The sequence below is a fragment of the Copadichromis virginalis genome, linkage group LG10 (assembly GCF_057382275.1).
Source record: "Copadichromis virginalis isolate Kocher_CV1m ecotype Utaka linkage group LG10, C_Virginalis_male_GT1.1, whole genome shotgun sequence".
In the NCBI taxonomy this organism is placed as follows: Eukaryota; Metazoa; Chordata; class Actinopteri; order Cichliformes; family Cichlidae; genus Copadichromis; species Copadichromis virginalis.
Window position 1 is genome coordinate 743,166 of NC_140627.1, and position 13,877 is coordinate 757,042.

Below are 13,877 nucleotides of genomic sequence, written 5' to 3' on the forward strand. Positions count from 1 at the left end.
ATCATCCTTTACCAGGATGGATTTGAGGTTGTGAATCCTCTTGGGTCAGGGAAGAAAAAACAAAGTTTTGGGGGTTTACATGAGTCTAGGTGAGGTCCAGCCACACAATCGCTCTTCAGTTGATCCCATGCAGTTGGTGATGCTGAGCAGAGAAAGGGACTTCAAGACATTTGGTCAGGAGAAAGTTTTCTCAAGTATTATCACAGACCTTAAAGATCTAGAAGATACAGTGATTGAGACAGATGATGGAAATACCCTCAAAGCGGCCTTGATTTCCATTTGTGGAGATAATCTTGGTTCACACTGCTTAGGTGGTTTCACTGAAAACTTCAGTTGTAGTACGCATTTTTGTAGATACTGCTTGATTGAAAGGACAGACTTTGAAAAGACACCACTAAAGCTTGGTCCAAAAAGAACCATCACTGGTCACAAGGAGAGTGTACAACAGCTATCCACCACTGACCAAGACATGGTACAGGGGGTAAAGTTTGACTCACCTTTCAATTCTCTGAAATATTTTCATGTCTGCACTGGGCTTCCCCCATGTTTGGGTCATGATTTATTTGAAGGTGTAGTCTCTAATGACTTGGCATTGTACATCAGTCATTTAGTGAAACAGGAAAAGCATTTCACTTATGCACAACTAAACAGGTCGATCACACAGTTTAAATACTCAGGGAATGATAGTCTCAGTAAACCATGTGAGGTTAAGGAGTGTGGCAAAAAACTTTCTGTCTGATACTGTCAACATAAACAAAGGAAAAATATTTCAATGATTTTGGGTATCATCATTCAAATCAGTTCCTTTTGTGTTTTAAAGGCTTTTTCCACCAAGATGTCTGTTGAGAGAGAGATGACCTTACTCATCACACCAAGGGTAATAGCGCTTGGTAAGTAAATAGTTTCAATCCTCTTGTAATATTTTTGTAAAAAATCTATGTAATTATTGTGGTATTTGTACCCACAACAACTTACTTAACAGGGGTTTGTCTGTTTTATATTGTATAAAAATAGAATACACACAGTTTGCTGCTGTTTCTCTTATTATTTATTATACACAATGACCAACGGGAAAAAACAGCCTAACATTTCAGCACAGGCCAAAATGCCAAAACATTAGGCAGTTTTTTCCTGTAATTGATCATAATTTTCATTACATAATAAATAATAAGAGAAATAGCAGCAAACCGTGTGGATTCAATTTTTGTACAGTGTGAGGCCTGCTATCCAGCATTCTTGTGGAAACCTTATTTGTAAGGGTGAGCACATTGTCTTATTGGACTCTTGTCTGTTTTTAGGGAATAATTTCATGTCTGCAAGCCGCTGGATGATCAGTTTGGAGGGCACGGTATTTTATGAGCCTGAGCACATGCATGACTTTGCCAGCACCCTTGCTGTCTTCTTTGCGTCATACTACGTTTTCAACCTTGAGTATCAGGAGTCAGCGTCCATCACACTGGAGATGATACAGAGGTAAATACTTTACACCATTAAAGCTTACACCATTTAAGAATGAAATATATGTGATAGCTTGACTACAGTTGCAGAAACATATAGGTGATTGCTGTAATGTATGTTTTAATTTTGAAATTAAAGCAGCCTTTTTTCCGTTAAAAGGTTCTTTGTGAGGATCAATCCAGACATGGGAACAAAATGCCCTGCAAAACTTGGTACAAGCCGCAAGACAGGTCGTGTCGTAAAGAGGAACAACAACAACAACAACAATCTTTATTTATAGAGCACATTAAAAGCCAGGGGCATGCCAAAGTGCTTTACATAAAACAATAAAACAATAAAATGATTTACACTAAAACATCGGAGTCATATAAGTGTGGGATTATGTTCACAGGTAAAAACCACTAATAGGAATAATCTATAGCACACAGCTATAGCAAAGTAGAACTGTACCATCATACACAGTGATAGAGAACATAGACAACGCAACAATAAGATAATAAAATAATTAGCACTATAACGTCAGAGTCATATAAGTGTGAGATTATGTTCACAGGTAAAGACCACTAATAAGAATAAACTATAGCACACAGCTATAACAGAGTAAAGCTGTACCATCAAACACAGTGATAGAAAACATTGACAGCGCAGGACAACGCAAAACAACCAGACACATTAATAGAATAACTCACAAGAAGCGAGGCGAGAATTTAACTAGTAGAAAAAGCAAGTTCAAACAAATATGTTTTAAGCCGTGATTTAAAAGATTGAATAGAATCAGACGCCCGGATGCCAATCGGGAGATTGTTCCACAGCTCAGGTGCAGCTAGAGCAAACGCTCGATCACCTCTAGACTTCAAGCGAGATCTGGGCTGAACCAACAATAACTGTGAGGAAGATCTTAAGGCCCTCGTAGGAAGATATGAATTTAAGAGTTCCTTAAGATAACTTGGCCCTGTGTTATTAGTAATTTTAAAAGTAAACAACAGAATTTTGAATTGAATACGAAATTTCACAGGCAACCAGTGCAGATCAGCAAGGACAGGAGTGATGTGAGCAAACTTCTTAGTTTTAGTTAGAATGCGTGCAGCGGCATTCTGGACTGTCTGTAATCTATGTAAAAGGGTAGAGTGGAGACCATAATAAAGTGAATTACAGTAATCTAGTCTTGACGTTACAAAGGCATGGATAAGCTTTTCCAAGTCATTGTGCGGGATGTAGTGTTTGGCCTTGGAAATAAGGCGAAGTTGGTAGAAACTAGATCTGACGACAGCAGATACTTGTTTATCAAGTTTAAATGAGCTGTCAAGTAGCACACCCAAATTCCTAACAGTGTCAGGGAAAGAACTAGTGAGAAATCCAAAAGCATCATGAAGTTTGGCACGAAGAGCGTCACTGCCAAAGATCATAATTTCAGTTTTCTTATCGTTAAGGATAAGAAAATTTGCCAGAAGCCATTGCTTGACCTCACACATGCACTCTCGAAAGTTACTCACGGACATAGCTAGATCATCATTCAGCTCAAAATAGATCTGGATGTCATCGGCATAATAGTGAAAGGCAATGTGGTGTTTCTCAAAAATGACACTTAAAGGAAGCATATACAGTGAGAACAGGGTAGGGCCTAACACAGATCCCTGGGGGACACCACAGCAAACAGGTACAGCGGAGGAGGAGGAGGTGGCCAAGTGAACCGAAGAGAGCCGATCGGAGAGGTAAGATTTAAACCAATCCAAGGCAGCGCCCTTGATGCCTACAGTGTGCTCTAGTCTCGCCAATAGGATGTTATGGTCAACCATGTCAAATGCCGATGAAAGATCCAATAGCACTAGGACAGAGGGGCGTCCATTGTCAGCCATTAGTAAAAGGTCATTAAAAACTCGGAGCAGTGCTGATTCAGTGCTGTGGTGTTGTTTAAAGGCCGATTGATATTTATCATTAATGTTATTCTCATCCAGGTAGGTCTGAAGTTGAAGCAGAACTACCTTCTCAAGAATTTTAGCCACGAAGGGAAGTTTGGAAATCGGCCTATAATTGGCATAATCATTTTGATCGAGGTTACTTTTTTTTAGAACAGGTTGGATTATGGCATGTTTAAGAGCTGATGGTACATAGCCGGACAGCAAGGAGGAGTTCAATATGGACAATAAACAAGGTCCAATTGCACTAAAACAATCCTTGACTATACGGGATGGAAGAACATCATGTACAAGATTAGTATTGTTCAGTTTTTCAATTAGATGCTTCAGAGTAGAGAGAGAAACAGGTTCAAATTGACAAAAAGTAGTAGAACAATCAGGGGTGGGCATACGGTCGGTCACCAAAGGAAGGGTAGATTTAAGAGATGCGACTTTATCCAAAAAATAACTTGAAAATTTTTCACAAAGGCCCGGGGAGCACGGCAGAGGCATAGAGGGGCAGGGGTTGACCACAGAGTTGAAAATTTTGAATAAAATTCAAGGGTTGTTTCCATTGGTGGTGATAATTTTAGATAGGAAAGCTGCTTTAGCCGTTCTGGCAGCTGATTGAAACTTCGAGCGGCTAATGCATAAAATGTCATATGATGACTGGAGATTATCCTTCCTCCACCTCCTCTCATCCCGTTGACACATACGTCGTAAGGCGCGAACAGAATCATTTAACCAACATTGTGAGTAGGTTCTGGGGCGTTTCATTCTGATCGGTGCTACAATGTCAAGGATAGAGGAACATGTAGTTAATAGAGTATTGGCGAAATTCTCAAGCGTATGTGGAGTAAGACAATCTGACGTAGTAAATGAAAAGTTCACAAAAGAATTAGAAAATTTCAACAGAGTATCGGCATTCACAGTACGCGTAGGGCAAAGAGGAGCCTCAAAGCGTGATCCGGTGTTGCCAAGGTCAAGATCGAAAATAACCGGAGAATGGTCGGAAAGTCCAGTGTTTCTAATTTCCTTAATACATATATCCACATCGTATGAAAAAACCAAATCAAGGGTGTGGCCCTTAACATGGGTAGGCTCATTCACCCACTGGGTAAGATTAAAAGAAGCAGTTAGTGCTAGAAAATCGTTAGCCAATTGGTCATCCATACAACAGACATGAATGTTAAAATCACCAGAAATAATAACAGAACCATATTTAAAAAGAATGGATCCCAAGAAGTCAGCAAATTCAGAAATAAACATCTTGTGGTATTTAGGCGGACGATAAACCACAACACACAGAGTAGTCCGAGGGCCAGTCAATTCCAATAACTGAGCTTCAAAGCTAGAATAGGTTGGGGAGGGTAGCAGCCGTGCTTCATGTTTGTTTTTAAAAACCGAGGCTAGGCCACCACCTCTACCGGTGAGTCTTGGTGAGCTAAAGAAGGCACAGTCAGGAGGGAGAAGCTCAGAAAAGGGGATAAACTCACCCGGAGAAGTCCATGTCTCCGTCAGAAATAGAACATCCAGTCCCGTGGTGAGGAAAAAGTCATTTAAGAGAAAGGCCTTATTTGAAAGAGACCTAACATTAAATAAAGCAATCCGAGTCCGAGGAGCTAGGTCATTAGCGGTAGCCCGTCGCAGGGTGTTGAGATTGCTGTGTTGAACACCACGGCCAGGCGGTGTAATCCAAGACCGAGCAGAGTGATAAGCCACTGGACAGGTAGGATAGGTTTGAGGGCCAACAGGGCATATCCAACGATGACTTAACAATTTCGCCGCAAGGCGGCTCCTGGAGTAGAAGATAAATCGTGACAGCTCACGACTTGTAGAAGGGTAATCCATAGCCATGGCTCTAATATAAGCCTTGACGCGAACGCGGGCACCACTCCTTCTACCCCGTTTCCTGAAGCGTTTCCTACGCAGAAAGGGAAAAGGTAGGTAGGTCATTTTGATGGAAGAGACGGGCGGCAGGGGAGTGGCACCACCCATGGTCCCATAACTGTCCAGTCGTTGAGGACAGGAGAACCGAAGGTTACAAGCATCAGCCCTCGGATCACCACCTTCCTCCAGTGGCTCTCTGAGTTTGAATGGAGGACTTCCAACTAGGTAAGAATACAGAGATGATAATATCTTTTACATAGCTGATAATTATATACATACTGTACACACATCCATACAACAGTATGAATGATCTCAGACAGATGTGAACAAGTGAATAACCTGAGCAAACATGAATATTGATGATGTGTCTTTGACAGGTGGTGATAAAGATTACGCTGAACCCGACCATCCTGGTAACGGAAATCTAAATCCCATGTCACATTCTATTTCCTGGGACCCACTGATAATTATTACATTTTGTAAATGATTTTTGTTTTACAATTGTAATAGTTTATTTAATGTTCATGCTGGTGGGTTTGTCCTGTTTTTAGTGGAATGAAAAACTGTTTTCCTTAAAAAAATCAGACACAGAAAGGTGAAGGACTGTGTAGTTTTCATGTACGCTTCTATTTATTTTGGTTATTGACATTGTTTTTATTCAGTTGAAAAATGTTTTTCTTGTTAAAAAAAATATCAACAATAAATGTTGGTTTAATTCACTATTCTGAGACTACTTTATTGAATTATATTGTTTTTTGTAAATGTTCTTATATTGAATATGAATGTTAACATTATTTTTATTTGCTGTAAAACACAATTACAGTGTTATACCATAAACCACATTTGCAGTACAGTGATACTATAAAACTTAATCACGGTAAGTCTTTCTAACTGTAAACCACGTTTACAGTAAAGTGGTTGAACTGTAAAACATCACAACGGTAAAGATACTGTAGATCAGTAATTACAGTAACTTACTGGCAATAGTGTTGCCAGTAAGTTACTGTAAAAATACAATAAAATGTCTAACAGTGTATAGACTGGACACATTAGCTACACACAGCTACACAAAGTCAGATATTGAGCATTAACCAGGAACAGAGTCATCATTTATAAGTCTAATGGTTAGCAGTCTTGCAGAAGCCCACACTAGAGTCTTTAATGCATGCATGAAGCGCCTTGAGGCGACTTTTGTTGTGATTCGGCGCTATATAAATAAAATTGAATTGAATTGAATTTAATGAATTTACGTAATCCTCAATAAACTGCAGCATATGTGGACAACGTCGATGCCTACTACACTCTTTAATTTCTCAAGACTGCAATTTCTGGCCAAAAATTATTAATTGTAAAAATAGATTCGATTTTGGAGTTGAATCTAGTAATGCTGCCCGTTACTAAAACTTTTCCAAGGTTAAATAGTGTGAACTTTTTACCATATAATATAAAATTAGTTCTTTCTTGAAAGCCACATTTTCCTGTTTGTTTTATGAAAAGTGGTGTTTATCCTCCTTCACATCTAATGTTTAAGCTGAGTGCAGTCACACTTACCTTCAGTATGTGCTTGTGTTGCTGCTCAGATACATACTGCAGGATGTAGGAGGAGGGGATACCTAGATGGAGCTTCAGGTATATATAATTTAGCTAACTGAACCTTATCTATTTTTAGATTAGTGCCACTTCTGTTCTCTGTGAGGAGAGTTAATTAAGTGCCTGGCCTTTTCCCAACTCTGCTTTAAATGAATGTGACTGCTGTATGTATCTCAGTGAGGGAAGGTCACTGCATTTATCTGCTCATGTCTTTGTCCTTATTTGCTTTATAGTCATTTTTGTACCTGCCGTTTTACGTTTGCTGCTTTACACTGGTTATCTGATATATATAAAGCGCCTTGAGGCTCCTGTTGTTGTGATTTGGTGCTGTATAACTAAAACTGAATTGAATTATATTAGTATACAGAAATCATAAACTTCACATTTTTAAACCAAACAGGTTATTCGTTAGACAAATGCAGTGTTTTTAGGAGCTTTTGATCTTTCTAATGACATATGTCCTATGTTATTAAAGAGCCACAAAAACTGACAAGCTGTGATTTTTAACTGCATGTGCAGCCTGTGTCTTTGTGCTAGGGATGGGTATCGAAAACCGGTTCTTGTTGAGAACCGGTTCCCACCGTTTCAGTTCCTTGGAATTGTTTGCCATTTTTGTAAACGATTCCCTTATTGATTCCAGTCGCCCCGAATGACGTCACCACGTTGCTGAGCGTCATTTATCTGGCAGGAAACACGGCGCGTAAGCGGCTCAAACGCTCAAAAGTTTGGTTATACTTTACGAGAACGGATGACAACAGGACAACTTGCAATACTTGCAAAGTAGATACTTCATTTAAGGGAGGAAACACTACGAATATGCAAAAGCATTTGCTCACAAAACACGCGATGACCTTAAATGAATGTCATGTTTTTAATTCCTCTCCGGACTCATGAATCTCAACCCAGCAGCAGCGGTAACGTTTGCACGTCCTCTCCCGTTAATGCGGCAGGTAAATAATCAACTAACAGTGCATATTATGTTAGCGCGATCTGCCTTATTACAAAACCTGCCATTACTGTGCATTTAGGTGACCGTGATGATGAGAGAGACAGACAGAGTGTCACGGTCCGCTGTGACAGACCGTGTGGAGAGTGCGTGGAGGACTCAGGTGCAGACACGAGTGACACGGGAGTAAACTTTAAACAAAAGCGAGCCTTTTATTGTGGCTGGTAACGCAAGAGAAACAAACAAGAATAAGGGCAGCTCAAAAGCAATAACTAAACAGAAACCTAAACTGGGAATGAACTAAGGTAAGGCTATGAATACAACAGACCGGGCATGGAAACATGGAGGGTGGGAACACAGACGACGCGACACAGACTGTATGAAACACAGAGACTAAATACACATGAGGGATGATCAGGGGAAGTGGATGCACACGGGGAACACAGGTGACACTGATAATCATAACAAGACACGGCAGGAGTGAACGTAACACTGATGGGAGATGGGCAAAGTAAAACAGGAAGTACACAGAGGTTCAAACAGGAGGAGAGAGAGCACGGGGAGAACGCAGACATAACGGGCTGGGGAAAACATAGAATAAAACACAAAGAGAGACGAGGGCTCATAAATACACAGAGGGGCACACAGGGGGTAAGAGTCACGAAGGGAAAACACATAAGGAACAACGTAACAGATCAACCCAGGAAGCATGGCCTAAATAAAGAACAAAATACAAAAATACATGAAAACTAAGAATACTGGGCCCACATGGCCCAGGACCATGACACAGAGTCTGGCTGGCTGCAGTCTACTGGTAGCGTCTCCTTTCAGGTCAGGATAGACGAATGTCACCGAGCAGTGACTAAGTTTGTGGTAAAAGGCTTGCACCCATTTGCCACAGCAGATGCCACCGATTTTCGGTAAGTGAATGTGTTTAATTGTAGGCAGGGACATTACTGGATATTCTTGTGTAATTGCTACTGAATAATTTATGTTATACTTTGTTATTGCTACAGGAGAATATTTATTTTATTATTTTACATTTACAATTTTTTTTCCTGGGAACCCTGTGACACCCCATTGAAGAGCCGTAGGCTATGGATCTCTTAAGATCTCACTGTTGGGTTTGTAAGGCCATGTTACTCCTAAATTTCTACCTTGTTCAAAGAGAAGATATAAAACGAAGTTCTAAGCTAATCGAACTTAGTGTTCTCCTTTTTTAAAAAGAATCGATAAAGAATCGAATCGTTAAATAGAATCGAAAATGGAATCGGAATTGTGAAAATCTTATCAATACCCATCCCTACTTTGTGCTAACCATAGTTGTTGCAAACTTCTTTGAGGGCTGTACTTTAACTTGTCTTTTATCTTGATCTGCTGAATAACTTAAGTGAACAGGTATAGGGGAAAGTGAGTGAACATGGGAAGCCCGCAGCAGTCTACGGCTATTGCAACGTAACTAAAGAAGGATTCACGGTCACCTGATCAAGGTCTGACTACAAACCTTATCAAATACGAAATCTGGGGTTGGACATCATATTTTTTAGACTTTTAGGGCCAAGATTTTTTAGGGTCGGTCCTTAGTTGCACTGCACTGCAGCATGTGACAGTTAAAAGCTACACTTTAGCTACTAGGAGTGGCTCATGGTCAAAGTAGCAATTTATTTGACTTGAATCTCTCCCTTCCTAATTATGTCCCTCCTATTTATTTCGGTCACCTCCTCACTCTTTTTGGGACGCCCCCCCCACTTCTCTACAGGTGGTGCTAATAGCAGCCTGCTGTGAGAGCGAGGGCTTGCTGCTAGTTGTTTGTTGTTGCTGCTACTACTGTTTAAAGTGCAGCAGCAGCCCTCACAGCTAACATGTCAGCTCATTTGAGTTTTTTGGTTCTTTTTCTCTCGTAGTGTTTCAGCTCCACCTTTTCACAACTTCTGCCACACAAAACTCTGTTGGCTTGTATTGTGAAGTGCTTTGTGTGGTTAAAATGCTACTGATGTAGAAAACTGCTAGTCTTTTCTAAAAAGTATTCACCGCATCATTCACGCTTAAGGTGGTGATTCTTAGGCCTAGTAAGTATAGTATTTTTAATATGTAAGTAATGAACAGACAAAGCACTCACACACATTTGTACAACCCATGTTTTTACCTGTCATACACACTGCCACGGATGCATCGGGGCAATCTGATGTAGGTCTGTTCGATATATCGATATATATCGGATGACGATATAAAAACATCTATCGTTTCATTTTACGCTGTCGTTTGTTTCGTGGTGTCGCAAAATAAACTGTTTACGGCAATATTTTTTTCATGGTTCTGATGGTCATTGTAGCGGCTATATTCATTTCTTAATTTCTTTCAACAACAACGGTAAAACCACCGCGTGTCTGCTTGTTTATTTTCCACATAAACCTTTCACAATAAAGCTCAAGATCCTGTTGAGACTTTTCAAAATAAACTGAATCACGTGAAAGATGCAGAGTGTTTACGGATGAGAAGTAAAAAAGAGCCGCCAGGTGCTAAAAAATAAAGCTTAGACTCAAACTTAAAACAAGCTTTTCCCCGCAGCACGCCGTGTAATAAATACTCACAAAGAAAACGGCGCCGTTACAACTTATGTCTAAAAATGTATCATTTCATGCATCAGTTAAAACACTCGACTCCAGCTACATGACGCGCAGCTGGAAACACTTCAGGCAAGTCGAGCTGCCCGAGATTCACAGAATTTACAGAAAATGTTAATTTTCTGTGATTTATATCGTTATCGGACGATAGATGTCTTATATCGGGATATGAGATTTTGGTCATATCGCACAGCCCTAATCTGATGTTCACTACCTTGATTTTCCGATGAGCTGACTGACAGTAGGCACAATAAAGTTGTAACTGGAGGTAAAAGTGAAGGCAAATAAAGCAGTAATAAAGGTTGTTACATTCTTTTACTGATTAACTTTTGCATCTACTTTATTAAAGTGCAAAGTCAGCTAGAGTGGCAGCATACATGTTTGCACAGCCACACAGGCTGTCCTTCTTCATTAGGGTTTTGACACGTGCAGCCTCCGACCTTGTGATGGTGTCATGAACTCGAGCTGTACAGCCTTCATTGTTTGTCCGTCTCTTCCAATGAAATGAGCAGGGACAGTTACTGAATCAGTTGAGCCGTAGGCAGTATGTTCACAACACTTTGATTCATGGCATACCCCGGGAGCCAGGTGAAGTGAAAATAGCTCCACTCACTGGCTGTTCATGTCAATGTATTCATTTGGGAAACTCAATAACTTCACATTTCTATCAGCTGGCCTGAGTCTGTGTATTATTTAATTTTAAAAGGCCATTAAAATACACAGAGACAGTAGTTGCCACAACCAATTAAATGAAAGGAACATCTGCCAATATGAAGTAAACCGAGATAAGAGAGATTAAGTCAAGCAGGAATATCAAAGCACATAAATGCTCCAGCAAAACTCAAGTTTTCCATAAGAATGCGACATCAGTCAATTTTGGTACTCCGGAGTGGACTTTACCCAGGAAGTACACTAAATGCAGCTAAACTATAGGTAACACATTTCAAAATGGTGCTCTTTGAGTGTGGAGTGTCCAGGCAGGGGAAGGACACATCTGCATCTACCAACCCTATTGCAATAGAGTGAGGCAGGAATAGTTGAATTTGGCACCTTGGGCCCTAACTCGTGTCTTTCCTTCACCAAGCTTTTAGGAGGTTGACGTAGTATATTTGTGTGGCTACACCCTGATCCCACTCCAAAATCATCCTCCACTCAGTTGGTGTCTGAGTGTGTTGTTTGGTCTGAAGTACACTGGGATGTTGTGCTTGGAGAAGACTCTCCTGAGTTTCTCTGATAAACCTGCTACATAGAGAATGACAATATGGCTTTGTTTGTCCTTCTTTCTCCCTAGTTGATGTCTGACCTTCTTTACTGTGCATCTTCATACCAAATAGTGATGTGTCGGATGCGAACGAAACGGCTCTCAGAGCCGACTCTTTGAAGTGAACGACGCGAGCCAACTCCTTATTGGGAGCCGTGGGGTTTGTTTGTTTTTTCCTTTCTCTCACCCTCTCTCTCGCACTTTTTTCCGCTTCACTCCGCACGCGAGCCTTGTGCTTACGCTCAGCAGCAGTGGGGGGAGGGGCGGTAGTTACACTCGCAGTAGCACAGGAACAGAGCGGGAGGGAGAGACAGAGAAAGAGAGCCAGGGACAACAACATCACATTAGAAAGGTATAGTAATCATCCACAACTATTTTCAGTTGTGGATGATAAAGGATTCAGAAAGTTTATTCATGCAGGTCCATATGACAGAGAATATGCATGTTCTTTTTGTTTTCATATTTTTAATTTATATTTAATTGTGTTGTGGTTTGCAGTGTTCTGTGTTGTTTCACTTTAAATTTGTTCAAAAGGAAAAAGATGAAAATTTAAATAGTTAAAAGTTAAAATGTAAATAGTTGGTTTTTGTATTATATGATTTATTTATTACATTTTTTGTGGAGTGAATAAATAAAAGTATATTTACGGTGGCCCCTAGAGACAAAACACTTAAAAACTCCAAAACACGTACAAAAGACAACAGAAGTGCTCCAGGATGCTAGGGGGCAGTGTTGGGCTTTTGTTACCTCGTGGCTACACAAGCCAGCAAGTACCAACGATCGGATTTGGTGTGTGGTAGTAACAGGTAAATGAACATTTTTTAAATTATTTGAATATATATGAGTGCCTGTGTATAAATACACAAACAATACACATATGCTTTCAATTTTAAGTGATCTAGTAGCTCTGCTTTGGAAGTTCAGTTAATGCTAGAAATGTGTTTTGGAGTTTGTACGTGCTTTGTTTCTAGGGGCCACCGTATATATTTATATATAAACATATATAAATAAAACCACAGGTTTTCTTTTACATTAGTAATTCCTTTTGTCCATAATTTTGTATTGTTGTTAATAAATTAATTAAAGCAACAAAACAACCTGAAGAGCGGGTTGGGAGCCGAAAGAGCCGGTTCTCTAAAAAGAGCTGGAAATCCCATCACTAATAACAAAGTATTTGAGTCAATACTCTGGCAGTTTGTTGGTCTGGACATCAACAATGATCTTAGAGAAGCAATTTCTGCTACCCATCAATCTGGCAGGGGGTTATACAGAAGAAAACTGCAGCTTGGCAAACCAAACCCAGTATGACAGGTGGTAAAAAACACCACGCTGGAACAATGTCCTTTGGACAAGACCAAAGAGAATGGCTACAATGTAACGTAACAAATAAAGCCTTAGAGGCATTGATAAGATTGCTGTCTTTGAAGGATTTTGATATTACCTCGAAAATAAACACAAAATGAACATTTTAAAATGTCAACAAAAAACTAAAATGTAAAGAATTCATGGCAGAGCTGCTACAATGGATTGCAATGCAATGGCTGTCAAACATCACAGCTTTATATAATAATACATACTGTGCACTGAATTTAAAGTCAGGTAACTTACTGGTCTTGATTTGAAGCATTTTCCATTTATTCAAAAGATTCTCTTACACTTTCAAAGACATTGCACTTCGTCTAAATCAGTTTAAACCAAGTTGTACTCTAAGCTAACACCACCCTGCTGTACATTCTTTGCATATTGTGTATGAGCTTTGACTTACTGACTCAAACAAGTAACACATCATTTCCATTTATGTTGAACCCACGTCACCAGTCAGCAATGACAACTTTTCAAACCTGCTATATGGGTGCCAGTTTAGCTCAGTAAGCAGACCACATGCTACATGGGCTGGATTTGAATCTGACCCAGAGTGGCCCTTTGCTGCCACTGTCCAATAAAGGCTCCAAACATATGATCAGAAAATAAAACTACTGTACTGTTAGAAATGTAACAGTATGAAGACGTTTGAGTTTGGAACATTCACGTCCGTCACTTCACTTAGATGTTAAATATTCCAACATGTCATTGCACTGCATTTCCAGTTATCTACACCACAGCACATTGAAAATAAAGAACTTGAAATGGATAAACAAATATTTGGGTATTTTCTGTTATAGTTGCTCCCATTTCCTGCATCATGTGGTACATGACAGTAAGGAAACAAGAAG

The 13,877-nt window shown here is 39.9% G+C and overlaps 1 protein-coding gene across 1 annotated transcript; it reads left to right on the top strand.

Annotated features, from left to right (window-relative positions):
• Positions 1–835: 835 nt before the first annotated feature.
• LOC146699589 (uncharacterized) lies at positions 836–5,623 on the top strand. Its single transcript, XM_085469367.1, has 4 exons — positions 836–890; positions 1,299–1,473; positions 1,618–1,704; positions 5,390–5,623. The coding sequence occupies exons 1-4, from the start codon at positions 836–838 to the stop codon at positions 5,466–5,468; spliced, it is 396 nt and encodes a 131-aa protein (XP_085325493.1). The 3' UTR covers positions 5,469–5,623.
• Positions 5,624–13,877: the final 8,254 nt, after the last annotated feature.